This window comes from Dasypus novemcinctus, chromosome 7, assembly GCF_030445035.2.
Source record: "Dasypus novemcinctus isolate mDasNov1 chromosome 7, mDasNov1.1.hap2, whole genome shotgun sequence".
NCBI classification, from domain to species: Eukaryota; Metazoa; Chordata; class Mammalia; order Cingulata; family Dasypodidae; genus Dasypus; species Dasypus novemcinctus.
In genome coordinates, this window is record NC_080679.1 from 1,774,239 (window position 1) to 1,790,775 (window position 16,537).

Sequence of the window (16,537 nt, forward strand, 5' to 3'; positions counted from 1 at the left end):
GCATGAGAAACTATGAGGAACTCTGGGGAACTAAAGCGGGGGACTCTAAGGAGATGTGTGGGGAACTGTGTGAGGATCTGTCAGGGACTCTGGGGAGCTGTGTGAGGAGCTGTGTGAGGTGCTGTGAGGGAGTTCATGGGAAACTAACCATAAGGAACCATGGAAAGAATTATAGGGACACTGTGAGGGACTGTGGGGACCTGTGTGAGGGACTGTATGAGGAGCTACGTGAAGGACAGTGTGAGCAACAGTTGAGGAAGCGTGTGGGGAACTGTGAATGGAGTTGTAAAAGAAACTTCTTTAGGAATTGTGTGAGGAAGTTTTTTGAAGAACTGTTTGTAGAACAACGCCTGGAGCCGGCGACAGGGGGGTATGTGCATGACGAGGCCAGAGAGGGGACAGGTCCTGATGGGAAGACCTTATTAATCCACTGCCAGAAGTCAGACTGTAGTGGTTTTGTGGAAGCCACAGGTGGCTTTTCAGCAGGACTCATGCAGTCTGATTTAGTCGCACGTGTCCCTCAGGCTGCTGTGTGCAGAACAGATTGGGAGGAGGATGGCCTAGGGCAGCAGCCAGAGAGGCCAGAGGGAAGGTCATTGATGGAATGGTCTAGACGGGAGATGACGTGGCTGGGAAGGAGGAGCGGGAGCTGCTGGAGCACGGCTCAACGAGCACCACCCATAGAGGGAAGGCGCGGTGGGGAGGGGGCGGTTGGAGTCCAGGGTGACTTTTGGGCTCCTTGCTGAAGTGGCTTAGTGATTGTGGGACCTATACTGTGGAAACAAGGAGTTTGACAAACATGGCAGACAAAAACCTCTAGCATTAAATAAATAAAAACCAAAACTAGAAGGAAATCCAACTTTTCACTTACTAAGTTTCCAAAGGAACGAAAAGAAACACTCAATACCGGTGAGCTTTGTGAGGTAGACACCCGTGCCCTGCACACAGTGAAGCTGGTACAGCATTTCTGGAATCTACTCTGGCAGTGTGTTTCAAGAGCTTTCAACATTTGCGTCCCCTGTGAGCTCTTCCAAGAGCAATGAGGAAGCTGCTTTCCCGTTTACGCCCGGAGAGGATGGCACAGCCTTCGCGGTGGCCCCTGTGTGTGTCTCCCTGGCTGTGGGCTCTCGGGGTCAAGGGCGCTCTGCTGGGTCCAGCAGGTGCTCAACCAATACTCGTAAATGTCCATGATTAGCGGGGTCGTTGTCAGTTCCAGAAGGCCCAGAAGGAGTGACTCCCAGCAGTCGTTACGTGCGACGGGGTCCATATTTCGAGTGGGTGCTCTTTGCCTGAAACAGAGAGCCGTGTGGATGGGGCTTCCTTTCTTGGGGAGTGATGCTGAGAAGAGAAGGAGCAGCTCTGAGCTGGCCTCGGAAGGGTGGTGGGGTTTTGGCGGGGAACAGGGCCGGTGAACTCTGTGTGGATGCAGCGGTCAGCTCGTGGGCTGGCGGAGGCCGTGCAGGCCCGGTGGGCCCTCAGGGGCGGGGGGCTCTCTCTGCTTCAGGCAGAAGGAGCCGCTGAAGGCGTTGGAGGAGGTGAGGGGCTCCAATGGGTCTTTCTGCCGGAGTGGAGGGTGGGCACTGGCCGGTGGGGTCCGAGCAGGGCTGGGGGAGGGAGCAGCCAGGGGGTGTTCTGGCAGGTCCCCCAGGGGCTCAGGGTGGTGCCCTGGGCTCCGCCCCCGGGGGCCGTGCGCTGACCTGGGAGCAGGGCCAGCCCCTGCCAGCCCGGGCCCCCAAGCTTGGACTCCGGGGAGCCCCGTGGCAGGCCCCGCTGCTTGCCCCTCCCTCCCCCTGCAGGGTTGACCCCTTGAGTGCTTCCCCCCCACAGAACAAGAAAAAGAAGAAGACAGATTTCATTCCGTACCGGGACTCTGTGCTGACCTGGCTCCTCCGGGAAAACCTGGGTGAGGACGCCGCAAGCCCACAGCCCTTGCTCGTTCCCTTGGGCGGCGGAGATCGGCTTTCCCAGCGTGCACTGCCCGAGGCTGGGCCCTGCCGGCTCCGCCCGGGGGCCTGACGTTCAGCTCCAGGAAAAATATTTTAAGTAGAAACGATAGGAAAGCGTTAAAACGTTTTGAACATAAACTCTTCTCATATCAGAGAAAAGGCCGTCAAACCTCCCCGACTTCACCTTTACCACAGGGAAGGGGAGGCCCTGGCCCTTGTAAAATGACCCCAAATATGAGGAAAGCACTTCCTGGAGGAAGAGTAATGGAGGTGCCCGCTGAGCGGTGCAGGGGCGCCTGAGGAAGGCTGGGAACCCCCGGGTGCCTGTCCGCCGGGAGGGGGCCGTCAGTCTGTGACTCGGTTTCCTCTCTGGCCTCAGGCCCCCCACTGTACACGGAGTGGGGAGGGCCCCCGAGGTTGTTTTGGGAGGGGAGGGGCCGTGCTGGTGTGGCCAGCTGCCCCGCGGGTGACTCGTGTCCCTCCCGTAGGCGGCAACTCGCGGACGGCGATGGTGGCCGCCCTGAGCCCCGCGGACATCAACTACGACGAGACCCTCAGCACGCTGAGGTGCGTCCCGGGGGCGGCCTGTGCCCCTCGCCCCTCTCGGGCACCTCGCCTGGGACTCGGCGAGGCTGGAAGGGGCCGCCCTGGGGCTCCCGAGTCTCCGTGTCCCCCATTTCACCCCGTGACCGGGGGCCCGTCGGCAGCGGGAGCCGCGAGAGTTGGCGGTGAAGGAGGGGCACGTGGGCGTGAGGCAGCTCCCTCCGGGCGCAGGGCGGGCGTCCTGGGTGGGCGACCTGGGTCCCCGGCCCTCTCAAGGCTGCTTTGCTCTCTGGGTGGAGCTCTTGGGCTTTTCCCTGCACCACCACGGGAAAGAGGGCTCGCGCCCCGGGACAGGCCCCTGCACCGTCCACGTGTGGCTAAGATGCACCCGTGGCCCCCAGGCGTGGGCCTCGCTGCCCCCGCCCCGGGGCCACAAGCTTTCCCTCCTTTGCCTGCCCGCCTCCTGACCCTTCCCTGGGCCTCGGTTTCCCTCAGCGGGGGCCGGGCGACACCCCCTGCGGGCCCTCTCCGGCCAGGGGCTCCCGTGGGGGCAGCCCCTCGCTGGGCTCCGGCTGCCTAGGCCCCCGGCCCGCTCAGCCCACCCGCCTTGCCCAGGTACGCGGACCGGGCCAAGCAGATCCGCTGCAACGCCGTCATCAACGAGGATCCCAACAACAAGCTGATCCGCGAGCTGAAGGACGAGGTGACGCGGCTGCGGGACCTGCTCTACGCCCAGGGCCTCGGCGACATCACCGACAGTGAGTGCGCCCATGCCGCCCCGCCCGGGCCTGCTGGGAGGTTCGCGCCCACGGCAGCCCCCGGCCCGGTCCCTGCTGCGCGCCCGCCGCGCTGGGCTCCAGGACGGGCCCCAGCCGGGGTGGGCTTGGCTCTGGCCCCAGCGGGCTGCCGGGAGCCGCCCTCGCAGGCCTGGGGCCCTGGGCGTCCGGCGCCCCTGCTGCGGTGGGCGCCGTGGCCCGATGGCACAGGCCCTGCCCCTGTCCCCAAGACAAACCTCTTCTTCTGTTTCTGTCTCCCTGCTCCCCCCCTCAGCCAACGCGGTGCCCGGAGGACCTAAATGTGTGTATTCCCCCCTGCTGCGCTGCGTCTGCTTGGCCTGGCCGGGTGGGCGCGGGCAGCACGGGCGCCGCGCCAAGCTCCCCTCCTCCCGTGGGCCCTCGCTGCTCGGGCGCCCCCTGGTAGCCTGCGGCCGCGGCTGCCCTGTGCGGCTGGGCCCTGGCTCACCCCGGGGTCATCCAAGGTGCCGGGCCTGGAGAGGCCTGCCCAGGTGGTCTCGGGCGCTCAGTGTCATCGCCTGGTCCCGTCGTGGAAACCGAGGCAGCTGAGGCTGGCCCTGGCTCGGTGCGGCCATCCGCGCTGACCGTCCATCCCCCAGGCCCCTCCCAGGGCATGCCTCGTGCCTGCCCCTGCCCGTGTGTCTCCAGCAGGCCGTGGGCCGCTACGTCTGGGGCTGCCCCCGACCCCGGGTGGGGGGCCTCGGTGTCCCCAGGACCTGTGCTGCCCTGAGCCCGCTGCTGCGCTGCTGCTTGGCTTCTGCTGGGGGGGGGCACGTCCAGCCGGGGGCGTGGCTGCCCCCGTGCCGGACCCCGAGACCCCTAGGCCGTCCTCGGTGCGCTGCCCGTTGGGGTTGGTCCCTGGGCCGTTCCTGGTGGGCTGGGCTGGCTGGCCATGCATGCGGCCTGGGCAGGGCCGAGGGTGAGTCAGGCCTGGGCGCAGGAGGCCACCGAGCCACCACGGCCGCGGGGCCAGGCGCAGCGACGGGTGGGAATGACCGAGCGCAGGGGTGGGCGCGCGGGCCGCTGGCCGCGGGAGGGCGCCTGGGCTCGGGGCTGCGAGAGGAGGGGGTCCCGGCGCCCCGCAGGCAGGGCCCGGGAACCCTGCGTGTGCTCGTCCCGGCTGGCGGGGGGTTCCGCGCGGGCCGTCTGCGGTCCAGGCTGCGCCGTCCGCGGCCCCGCCTCTGGCTGCATCCCAACGCCGCCCGTCTGTCTCTCTCTTCTCTTCCGTCTGTCCGCCCGCCCCTCCTTCCTGCCGTAGACATGTCCGACCTTGAGAACAGCAACGTCCCCCGCGGCGCGGCCGAGCTGGCTCAAGCCCCTGACAATCTCTCCACAGTGACCAATGCGCTGGTGGCCGTGAGCCCCTCGTCCTCGCTGTCGGCCCTGTCCAGCCGCGCGGCCTCTGTGTCCAGCCTCCACGAGCGCATCCTGTTCGCCCCGGGCAGCGAGGAGGCCATCGAGAGGCTGAAGGTGCGGTGGGCGCCGGGCCCGGAGCGGACAGAGCGCGGAGTTGGGGCAGCGCCGGGCCCGGAGCGGGCAGAGCACGGAGTCGGGGCAGCGCAGGGCCGGGGCGGGCAGAGCGCGGAGTCGGGGCAGCGCAGGGCCGGGGCGGGCAGAGCGCCAAGTCGGGGCAGCGCAGGGCCGGGGCGGGCAGAGCGCGGAGTCGGGCAGCGCAGGGCGGGGGCGGGCAGAGCGCGGAGTCGGGGCAGCGCAGGGCCGGGGCGGGCAGAGCGCGGAGTCGGGGCAGCGCAGGGCGGGGGCGGGCAGAGCGCGGAGTCGGGGCAGCGCAGGGCCGGGGCGGGCAGAGCGCGGAGTCGGGGCAGCGCAGGGCCGGGGCGGGCAGAGTGCGGAGTCGGGGCAGCAAAGGGCGGGCAGAGCACGGAGTTAGGGCAGCGCTGGGCCGGGGTGGGCAGAGCGCCGAGTCGGGGCAGCGCAGGGCGGGGGCGGGCAGAGCGCGGAGTCAGGGCAGCGCAGGGCCGGGGCGGGCAGAGTGCAGGAGTCGGGGCAGCGCAGGGCCGGGGCGGGCAGAGTGCAGGAGTCGGGGCAGCGCAGGGCGGGGGCGGGCAGAGCGCGGAGTCGGGGCAGCGCAGGGCCGGGGCGGGCAGAGCGTGGAGTCGGGGCAGCGCAGGGCCGGGGGCGGGCAGAGCGCGGAGTCGGGGCAGCGCAGGGCCGGGGGCGGGCAGAGCGCGGAGTCGGGGCAGCGCAGGGCCGGGGCGGGCAGAGCGCGGAGTCGGGGCAGCGCAGGGCCGGGGGCGGGCAGAGCGCGGAGTCGGGGCAGCGCAGGGCCGGGGGCGGGCAGAGCGCGGAGTCGGGGCAGCGCAGGGCCGGGGGCGGGCAGAGTGCAGGAGTCGGGGCAGCAGCGCACACAGAGCCGGGCGTGGCCTCCAGTGGCCTGTCCCCCCCCTCCCGTGGTGGCCTGGGGCTGCAGACCTTCCTGGGGAGGGGCCACGTGTGACTGGGTGGGGGTTGGACCCCTGGGAGGCGTGTGGAGAGCAGGTCCCAGCGTGAGACGCTCGGCGCTGTGGTTCAGGAGCAGCGAGGCCGGCGGCACGGTGTCTCCGTTGTGTGCCCAGTGTCCACATTTTACCCCTAGGTGCTTCATACGCGCCTGCGCGTGCCCACCTCCCGGCCGCCTGCCCCCGCAGCGGTTTGGGGTTTTCTGTCGATGACCTTCCCGGGCGTGGCTGCTGGGTGCTGGCTGGGTGGGCTGAGCCCCAAGGGGCAGGGAGTAGGGCCTGAGGCCGGGGGAGGTGGGGTGTGGCCCCGGCACTCGAGACCTCAAGCAGGGGCCCCCTCGGGTCTAGGGGGTCCGGTTGGAGTGGGGGGCCCACTTAGGGTCTAGGGGCCTTCCTGGGGTCTAGGGGCCCCTGGGGTCTAGGGGTTTAGGGGCACAGCTGGGGTGAAGGAAACGACTGGGAGGGAGAGGCCCCTTGGGGTGAAGGGCCCCTTGGCGTGAGACCAGTTAGAGGGGGCCCACGGGGTGAGGGCCGGGTGCCGTGGGTCAGGCCATGTCCCCAGGAGGACGTGGCCCCGGGCTTCCTGCAGCGGGGGTGGCTGTGCTCCGAGCACCACGTCTCGGGGGTCCTGCATGGTGCCCCCTCGCCCCCCGGCCTGTCCTCTCCAGCGGCGTCCACGGCAGAGCCGGGCGTCCTTCGCACAGACTCCCAGGTCCCGCGCCGTCCGGGTTCAGGCGTCGCGACACTTGGAAGGGCTCGGGTGGGATCTCGGTGGTCTCTCGAGCCTCCAGCCTCACCCTGCTCTGCCTCGACCTCCAGGAGACTGAGAAGATCATAGCCGAGCTGAACGAGACGTGGGAGGAGAAGCTGCGGCGCACGGAGGCCATCCGCATGGAGAGGTGAGCGCGGCGGACCCGGGGGAAACTGAGGCTCCGGCGGCGCCCGGCCCTGCGGGCCTGCACCTGCGGCCGGCCCCTGGTCCTGGCTGCCCCCCGGGCCCCTGACCCCGGCTTCTGTCCCCAGGGAGGCGCTGCTGGCCGAGATGGGCGTGGCCATGAGGGAGGACGGCGGCACCCTGGGCGTGTTCTCTCCGAAAAAGGTAGGTGCGCTGGGCCCTCCAGGGGCGCCCCCACTCCGGGTGCCCAACGCCGAGCTGGGCGGTGCCACGCGGTCCTTCGCGGGCGGGGTCTGAGCCTGGGCAGTGCGGGAGGCCCCCACCCACCAGCGCCCTTGAGAGCTGCGTCCCCGTGGGGTCCTCCCCCGGGCCGCCCGCCCGCCTGCGGAGTGCCCGGGGGTGAGCCTGGGGGCTGCTCCAGCCTAAGGCTGGGCGAATGTGGCCACAGAGCCGGCAGGGGTGCGGCGTGCAGCCGGGAGGGACGCGGGGGGCGGGTGGCAGGACCTGGAGCTGCCGCCGCCCGGGCCCAGCTGGAGCCTGTCCTGGCCGACCGCGTGGGCCACTCTCTCCCTAGGGAGGGGCCTGGAGCGGTGCAGGGTGCCTACGCGCCTCTGCCTGCCCACACCCCAATTCAGCGGCCCCGGCAGCCCCGCCCAGAGCAGCCCTCCCTGGTGGCCTCCCAGGCCCGTCCCGAAGGCCTCGGGAGCCACCTGCACCCGGGAAGCCTCCCCGGTGGCGGCGGCCGTCCGTGCGCCCAGGTCCCGGGCCCTCCCCCTGTGAGCCAAGGGCGCCCCATGACTTCTCGCCCTGGGTTTTTCGGGGAAGGGCTTCTGCGTGTGCAATCCGAGAGCGAGCTGTGCGGCGGCCCCGGGCGTGGGGCGCACGGGGTGCGACAGGAGGAGCCCCGCAGCTATGCGGCCCACCCAGGGTGCGCGAGGCCCCTCGGGGGTTCTGCCCCCGCACCCCTTTCCGTTCCGCCGCGAGGCCGCCCTGGGCCGGGGACCCCGCGAGGCCAGCCTGCGCGTCAGGGAGCCCCGCCCCACCAGGGACGCGCGCCCCTGCCCTGCGTGCGGCAGAGCCCTCGAGGACGCAGATGCCCCAGGGGCCTGGTGTCGCCGGCCTGGCCCGCGGCGCACACGGGTGTCGCTGCAGCGTCTCCACTCCAGCCTGGAGGCTGTTGCGCTGAGCGTGTCCCTGGCCTGGCTCGCCGGAGCCTCGACGCCCCCCGCGCGGCCTGCACCCTTTCCCCCGATGGCTTGCCGCATGCCGCACGCGGGTGCTGGGTCCAGGGTCCGCGGGCTCCGACGGCTGAGTCGGTGGCAACGAGCGTGGGTGGGTGGGCTCCGGCGGCGGCACGGCGCAGAGGCCGGGGGAGGGGGCCCGCGCGGCAGCCCTGCAGGCAGACCCGACGGCAGGCGTGCGGCAGGCGGGGAGTGGGCGGTATGGGAGGCGCCTGGGAGGGCTTCTTCCCTGGGGGGCGCACCCCCAGCTGGCTTGCGGGAGACTGGGGACCTGGGAGGGCGGCAGAGGGGCAGGTTGTCCCGGGACCACAGGGCCACCCTCCTGAGAGCTGCAGCGTCCTGGGGCCTCAGGGGGAGCAGGCGGGCCTGGGGGGGCAGAGCAGGCAGGCTGGGGGGCAGATGGATTGGGGGGGATGCAGGCAGGCCGGGGGGTGGGCAGGTGAGCCGGGGGTGGGGGGAGCAGGCAGGGCGGGGGGCAGGCGGGCGGGGGGAGCAGGTGGGCCGGGGGGCCAGGTGGGAGGGGGGTGAGCAGATGGGGAGGTGGGTGGTGGGTGAGCAGGTGGGCTGGGCTGGGGGGCAGGCTGGCCGGGGGGGTGAGCAGGTGGGGAGGGGCAGGCGGGTGGGAGGGGAGCAGACGGGCTGGGGTCCAGGGGGCCAAGGGGAGCAGGCGGGCGGGGGGACAAGTGGGCCAGGGGGGTGAGCAGGTGGGTGGGGGGGCAGGCAGGCTGGGGGAGCTGAGCAGGTGGGCGAGGGGAGCAGGTGGGCGGGGGGAGCAGATGGGCCAGGGGGCAGGTGGGGGGGGGCAGGCGGGCAGGGCTGGCCCTGCTCTGAGGACCCTGCCCCTGCAGCTCTGCAGCAGGACATCTCTGGGGCGTCTTGGGGTGTCCAGCTCAGACAAGGGTGGGCTGCCCCCGGGCTGGGGCCGGAAGCTGTGGAGCAGCCCTGGGTGCTCCCGGTGTGCAGGGCCCTGGGCCCAGAGGGGCTCTGCGCGGGGCGGTGGAGGAAGGGAAGAGGGCCCCGGGAGGGCCTGCATGGCCTGGGGCGGGGCAGGGGCAGAGGGCAGCACCTGGAAGGTGCGGGGCAGGGGCTGGCGCTGGACTGGGCCTGTTTTGGGGGCCTGGGGGCAGGAGAGGCCTGGGGTCTGGTCTCGAAACCCTGGGGTCTCCCCTCCTCAGCCCTGAGGGGCTGTGCTCGTCCAGGTCCTCGTCCTTCTGGGCACACGTATCCTTCTGGAAGGCCCTGGACGCCGGCCTCAGTGCTGGGGCTGCCCCTGTGGGAGGGCCCTGGGCTGATGGGGGGGTGCCCGTAAGGTGCTGCCTACTGCTCCCGGGAAGGGGCTGCAGGCCGGCGCTGGGACTGGGGATGGGAGCAAGCGGCTGGGGGGCTCCGGAGGCCTCGGCGCGCCCCCGGCTGCCGTGCTGTGCCTCCAGCCCCCTCCCCTGGGCTCTGATTGCTCCCTGCTCTTCCTCCGCTGCGGCCGCCGGAGTTGGGTGCTCTCGGGGGTCCTGGCGTCCTGGGAAAGGCTCTTCCCCGGGCGCCCTTGCCTGCGCGTCGCCCGCCTGGAGACCCGAACGGCCCCTGCGAAGTGGCCCCGGCCGGTCCAGGGCGGAGGGGCTCGTGGAGGGGTCCCCAGGAGCGCTGATCCTCCCGTCCCCCCAGACGCCACATCTCGTCAACCTGAACGAAGACCCCCTGATGTCCGAGTGTCTCCTCTACTACATCAAGGACGGGATCACGCGGTGAGGAGCCGGGCGGGGCCGGGGAGGGCGCCCGGGCGCGGCGGGAGGACGGCAGTGCCCGTCGCTCTGCCGGGCTCGCTGTGGCCGCCGGGGCCGGGGCTCTCCCGGGGTCCGGTGGCCTCGGCCCCACTCCCACTCCCACCACATCCCGTGGGGACCCAAGAGCCAGCGGGAGAGCCCGGGGCACCCCTGGGGGGGGCGGTCCCTGGCCCGCGCTGACGGTGCGTCCCCTCGCAGAGTGGGCAGGGAGGATGGCGAGAGGCGGCAGGACATTGTGCTGAGTGGGCACTTCATCAAGGAGGAGCATTGCGTCTTCCGGAGTGACTCCAGGGGCGGCAGCGAAGGTACCCCGCCCCGCAGCCCCACCCCCCGCGCGTCCCCGGTGCTGCTGGTTATCAGGCTGGAGTGAGTCTTGCCGGGTCGGCCCAGGCTCGGGGCTCAGTCCTGTGTTGTGCGTCTGGCAGTGTGCGGGGCGGGGGTGGAGGCAGCCATGGGACGTCCCCTGAAAGGTGCCCAGGGCCTCAGCCGGAGGCTGGGCAGGGTAGGGACAGGCTCGTGAGCAGGGGACGGCGAGCTGCAAGGCGCGAGCCCAGAGCTGGGAACCTGTTTTTACCCGGTTTGCAGGAAAGGGAGGCTGTTTCCAGGCCCTGCTTTCCCGGTGGCCATGGCCGTGGTCACCTGCCGGCCTCCCCCAAAGGGACAGTGCTGTCCACCTCGCTGGCCTCAGGCACGAGGCTCTGTTGAGTGCAGGGCTGCATCCGAGCTGCCCGCACGGCCAGGGCCAGCGTTCCTGAGGGGGGCGCCCGCAGGTGTCGGCCCGCAGTCCCCAGGCGGCCACCCAGGTGGGGCCGGGCTCGGCATGTTTCCGAGGCCTGTGCTCTCCGCTGGGCAGAGCCCCTGCCCCTGCCCACTAGGTGGGCCAAAGCCCGGAGAGGCCTGGACTCGCGGGTGCTGCAGGCAGTTGCTCCCCCCGAGCCTGTGATGGCCTGGGCGGCCAGCTGGGTCCTGGGCTGTCTGCCTTGTACAGCCTCCCTGGCGCTCCACGGAGCAGGCGCGTCTCCCCTCGTAAGTGGCTGAGGCCCCTCTGGGGCCCACATGAGGTGCTGCCGGCAGTGGAATTTGGCCGGAAGCCAAGAAGCCGTGTCGGACACACCTGGACCGACAGGTGGGCGGTGGGCGAGGCCGCTTAACATGGGCACGGTGCACAGGCCTCCTTTCTGCCCCTTCCTGTCTGTCCCTTAGCGGTGGTGACCCTGGAGCCCTGCGAGGGGGCGGACACCTACGTCAACGGCAAGAAGGTCACCGAGCCCAGCATCCTGCGCTCAGGTACGCCAGGCAGGGGCGGGGCCTCCGCTCAGGCCCTCGGGGCACAGCTGCTGCCGCGTGGCCTGTGAGGAGGCCGGGGTGTGGGGGGCAAGAGTGAGACCCCATCCTGTGCCCCACCTGCTCCTGAGCCTGCTGTGACAGATGGACCCCCGCCAGCTCATGTGTCCCCTCCTGCCAGCTCACGTGTCCCCACCCACCAGCTCACGTGTCCCCTGCCAGTTCACGTGTCCCCCACCAGCTCACGTGTCCCCACTTGTCAGCTCACGGTCCTGCCACCAGCTCACATGTTCCACTTGCAACCTCACATGTCTTCCCTGCCAACTCACACATCCCCCACCCCCCACCTGCCAGCTCATGTGTCCCCTGCCAGCTCACGTGTCCCCACCTGCCAGCTCACGTGTCCCCCGCCAGCTCACGTGTCCCCCCGCCAGCTCACGTGTCCCCACCCGCCAGCTCACGTGTCCCCCCCGCCAGCTCACGTGTCCCCACCCGCCAGCTCACGTGTCCCCCGCCAGCTCACTTGTCCCCACCAGCCAGCTCACGTGTCCCCCGCCAGCTCACGTGTCCCCACCAGCTCATGTGGCCCCCCGCCAGCTCACGTGTCCCCACCCGCCAGCTCACGTGGCCCCCCGCCAGCTCACGTGCCCCCCCGCCAGCTCACGTGTCCCCACTTGTCTGCTCACGTGTCCCACCACCAGCTCACGTGCCCCCCCGCCAGCTCACGTGTCCCCACTTGTCTGCTCACGTGTCCCACCACCAGCTCACGGTCCCCCCGCCAGCTCACGTGTCCCCACTTGTCTGCTCACGTGTCCCACCACCAGCTCATGTGTCCCCCCGCCAGCTCACGTGTCCCCACTTGTCTGCTCACGTGTCCCACCACCAGCTCACGGTCCCCCTGCCAGCTCACGTGTCCCCACTTGTCTGCTCACGTGTCCCACCACCAGCTCACGTGTCCCCCCGCCAGCTCACGTGTCCCCACTTGTCTGCTCACGTGTCCCACCACCAGCTCATGTGTCCCCCCGCCAGCTCACGTGTCCCCACTTGTCTGCTCACGTGTCCCACCACCAGCTCACGGTCCCCCTGCCAGCTCACGTGTCCCCACTTGTCTGCTCACGTGTCCCACCACCAGCTCACGTGTCCCCACCCGCCAGCTCACGTGTCTCCCCCACCAGCTCACGTGTCCCCCGCCAGCTCACGTGGCCCCCTGCCAGCTCACGTATCCCCACCCGCCAGCTCACGTGTCCTCCACCAGCTCACGTGTCCTCACCTGCCATCTTTCATGTTCCCACTTGCCAGCTCACATGTCCCCATCTTCCAGCTCACTTGACTCCACCTGCTAGCTCGTGTGTTCCCATCTGCCAGCTCACGTGTCCCCACTTGTCTGCTCACGTGTCCCACCACCAGCTCACGTGTTCCACTCGCCAGTTCACATTTCCCTGCCAACTCACACATCCCCCTGTCCCCACCTGCCAGCTCACGTGTCCCCCCGCCAGCTCCCGTGATGCCTGCTCTGGGTCCTGCCTCTGCACCCTCTGCCCGAGGGTGGGCTCGGGCTTGGGGAGGGAGGGTGGGAGGGCAGGGTCCCGGCGGAGCTGAGCTGGGCCGTGCAGGCCGGCAGTGGGGTGGGCAGGGTTGTGGCAGGCGGCGTCTGGACACCAGGCCTGAGGGCGCATTGCGCACTGGCCGCCGTCCTCGGGGAAGGCAAGCAAAGCTTCCGAGGTGGCTCTGCAGAGGGGGGAGTCATCGACTTAGCCAGGGAAATGGGCTTGTTGGGGGGTGTAGCTCCCGCTGGCTCGTGGGGCTGGGGGCGCGTCTGGACTGTCGGCCGCCGGGAGGGCAGGCTGGACGCCGGGGCAGGGACTGACGCTGCAGCCGCAGGCGGCACTGCTCCTTCTCCTCCAGCGCATGGGGCCAGGCCCGCCCACGCCCGGCAGGGGCAGCTGTTCTTGGCGCAACGACAGGGGCTGCTCAGCCCTTAAACGCCCACACCAGTACCTGTCAGTGTCGCCTCCGGCCCGGGAACAGCGTGCCCGGCTGGGAACGAGGAGCCACTCCCCAGCCCCAGCTCAGGCAGCGGGTGGGTGGGCAGGGCCGGGAGGGGCATCCAGGGGCCTGTTCCAGGCCATTCCCACAACCCCTGAAGGGCTTTGGTTTTAGCTTCTGATAGAAGCTTCTAGAACTCAGTGTCCTGCTTTTGGGCCCCTCGGACCACCCTCGGGGACCGAGGTGCTGCACGTCCCCATCGCCTCATCAGGCAGCATGGAAAGGTTGGACAGAGCCGTGTCCATTCTCGGGGGTTGGAAGGGTCGTGGGCTGAGGGGGCGTTCTGGGTGCCTGCAGGGCCCGGAGGACAGAGGGACGTGGAGGTGACAGGCTGGGGTGGCAGAGGGGTCCTGGGGGGCTGAGGTGGCGCTGGGTCCCTTGGGAAGTTGGAGGGAAGTGGTCGGTCCGGAAGGAGCTCCTGCGGTCGGGCCCGTCCACGGGCCGTGGCCTGGAGTCGGGGTGGCTGGCTTCCTGTCCAGCGGGGCAGGTGAGGGGACAGAGCACCCCGAGCTGCAGCGGCGCCTGCGCTGTGTTCTCTGGCCGGCGTTAAGCATAGCCGGCCGTCCCCCATGTCCTGGCCTGGGAACGGCCCCGTGCGCAGGGGCTGGTGTGGACGAGGGCCCAGAGCCAGGGCACGGGGGTGCTGCAGGGGCGGGGGGACACGAGGACGAAGGCGCGAGGGCAGGGCCGGGGTTGCCGAGCGGCTCGGGGAGGCGCGGGATGTGTGCTGCGCAGCCGCCTCTGGCAGCTGAGCGGGGAGCGGCAGTGGCTGGTGGATCTGGGGGCTGCGAAGGGTCCATTGCGGCGAGGGGCAGCGAGGAGAGCTGGGGTCTGAGGGCGGCGCCGGGGGGCCGGGCGCTGGCCTCAGCGGCTGGGTGGGGCCGCCCCGTGGCCTGCGGGTGCCCCAAGGCCCCTGCCTCCTCCCCAGGAAACCGCATCATCATGGGTAAGAGCCACGTGTTCCGGTTCAACCACCCGGAGCAGGCGCGGCAGGAGCGGGAGCGCACGCCCTGCGCGGAGACGCCCGCCGAGCCTGTGGACTGGGCCTTCGCGCAGCGCGAGCTGCTGGAGAAGCAGGGCATCGACATGAAGCAGGAGATGGAGCAGAGGTGAGGCCGGGCGCCGTGCCCGCACCCTGCACCCGCACCGCCGCACCCCCAGCCACCCCCGCCGCCCGCGCCCATCGCCCACGCCCTGTCACCCACACTGCCCGCGCCCCTGTGCCACACCTACTGCCCACTCCCATCGCCCATGCCCACGCCGTCACCCCCACCGCCCGCGCCCCCATGCCACCCCTGCCGCCCACCGCCCACGCCCTGCCACCCCTGCTGCCCGCGCCCACCGCCCACGCCCTGTCACTCACACTGCCCGCGCCCCTGTGCCACCCCCACTGCCCACGCCCACCACCCACGCCCTGTCACCCACACTGCCCGCGCCCCTGTGCCACCCCCACTGCCCACGCCCACCGCCCATGCCCATACCCTGTCACCCCCACCGCCCGCGCCCCCATGCCACCCCTGCCACCCGCGCCTACCGCCCGCACCCACCGCCGTGTCCATGCCACCCATGCCCACCCCACCCACATCACCACCACCGGTGTCCACACTACTTGTGCCCACGCCGCCCGCACCTGCGCCGCCCGCACTGCCCACTCACCCCCGGCCCTCCCGGCAGGCTCCAGGAGCTGGAGGACCAGTACCGGCGGGAGCGGGAGGAGGCCACCTACCTGCTGGAGCAGCAGAGGCTGGTGAGGACCCCGGCCCCCCGGCCCATGCCTGATCCCCGCCCCGGCCCATGCTGGCCCCGCCGGCCCCCATCCCTGCCGCTAGCCCCGCCCCGGCTGGCCCTTCACCTGGGAAAGCCCCCCCTGCTCGGGCATGGGGCCGCGTGGCCGCGCTGCTCCGTGGCCCTCTCCTCCACGCCGCGGGGGGAGGGTGCGTGCCGTGCTGGGCCGCCTTGCGCGCTGCACAGTGGGCTGCCGCGGGCCCACGGCCGAGCCGCCGCCCTCACTGTCTGCCAGGACTACGAGAGCAAGCTGGAGGCGCTGCAGAAGCAGATGGACTCGCGCTACTACCCCGAGGCCAACGAGGAGGAGGAGCCCGAGGACGAAGGCGAGTGGGCCTGGGCGGCCTCGTGGGGCGCCCACACCCCTGCCGCGGCGCCGCGCCCTCCAGGAGGCCAGGAGGCAGGAGGGCGCATGCGTACACATGTGCGACACACACATGCACGACACACATGTACATAGATGCACGTGTGCACATGCACGGCACACACGTGCATGGCACACATGACACACAGGCACGCACGTGGCACACACAGGAACACATGCACGCACTGCCGGTCATGGTCCCCCGGCCCCCCGTCCTGTGCGCCCGGCGTGTGCCCCAGTGGGGGGGCCTCTTCATTGTCCCCTTGGCCGTCCGAGCTTTTGTGCCTGAGGTGGCGTCTACCAAGGGCCCTGCCCAGTGGATCTCGAGTCACCAGGGGCGGGGGATGGCACCGGGCTGGGCGGGCAGTGTGGGTGCGGCTGCAGGGGTGACGTCCTCTGGGCGCAGGCTGGCCTTGCAGCAGGTCTGTCCCTGTTGGACTCGGCTTCTCTCCTGCTCGAGGAGGCGGCTCCTGCCCGCGCCACAGCCTGGGGGCGCTGCCCTGGGGGGCGGAGGGGAGGGGCAGAGCTCAGAGCAAGGCAGCCTGGCTCCTCGTTCTCCCGGCGTGGGGAGGGAAGGGGCGTGGGGGGCCCAGGGCGGGGAGGGCGCCGGGCCCCTACCGCCTGGCCAGCGGCCCCAGCCAGCTGCAGCCGCAGTGACCACAGGAGAGGGCTAGCCCACCTCGGGCCTGAGCCCTGGGAGGCGGGGGGCGCTGGCCGGCCCGGGCAGCCGCGCAGGACCCTGAGGCCACCGTGCAGAGGGCAGGTGTGCGGCTTCCCACGATGACCGCACGCGGCCTTTCTCCACAGTCCAGTGGACGGAGAGGGAGTGCGAGCTGGCGTTGTGGGCCTTCCGGAAGTGGAAGTGGTACCAGTTCACGTCCCTGCGGGACCTGCTGTGGGGCAACGCCATCTTCCTCAAGGAGGCCAACGCCATCAGCGTCGAGCTGAAGAAGAAGGTGAGGGTGGCTGGCCACGCGCGGCCACTCACGCCGGGGGCGGTGTGCTCGCCCACTCACACCGGGGGGCAGTGTGGTCGCCCACTCACACCGGGGCATGTGGTCACTCGCTCATACCAGGGGGCAGTGTGCTCGCCCACTCACACCGGGGGGCAGTGTGGTCGCCCACTCACACCGGGGGGCAGTGTGGTCACCCGCTCACATGGGGGGCAGTGTGCTCTCCCGCTCATGCTGGGGGCAGTGTGGTCACTCGCTCACGCCGGGGGTGGTGTGGTCACCTGCTCACAGGGGGCAGTGTGCTTGCCCGCTCACGCCGGGGGTGGTGTGGTCACCTGCTCACGGGGGCGGCTGGCCATGCGCGGCCGCTCATACCGGGGGCGGTGTGGTCACCTGCTCACGGGGGCGGCTGGCCACGCGCGGCCGCTCACGCCGGGGGCGGTGTGGTCACC

At 70.8% G+C, this 16,537-nt stretch overlaps 1 protein-coding gene across 1 annotated transcript in view; it reads left to right on the forward strand.

Moving 5' to 3' along the window:
- Window positions 1–16,537, forward strand: part of KIF1A (kinesin family member 1A) — a 92,531-nt gene that overhangs the window by 36,846 nt on the left and 39,148 nt on the right. Inside the window, 14 exon segments of the mRNA XM_058299749.2 lie at window positions 1,828–1,903; window positions 2,435–2,513; window positions 3,105–3,247; window positions 3,540–3,566; window positions 4,542–4,753; window positions 6,559–6,638; window positions 6,763–6,838; window positions 9,535–9,614; window positions 9,852–9,958; window positions 10,857–10,940; window positions 13,912–14,092; window positions 14,658–14,730; window positions 15,004–15,094; window positions 15,940–16,088. Of these exon segments, the coding sequence (XP_058155732.1) occupies window positions 1,828–1,903; window positions 2,435–2,513; window positions 3,105–3,247; window positions 3,540–3,566; window positions 4,542–4,753; window positions 6,559–6,638; window positions 6,763–6,838; window positions 9,535–9,614; window positions 9,852–9,958; window positions 10,857–10,940; window positions 13,912–14,092; window positions 14,658–14,730; window positions 15,004–15,094; window positions 15,940–16,088 (1,458 nt within the window).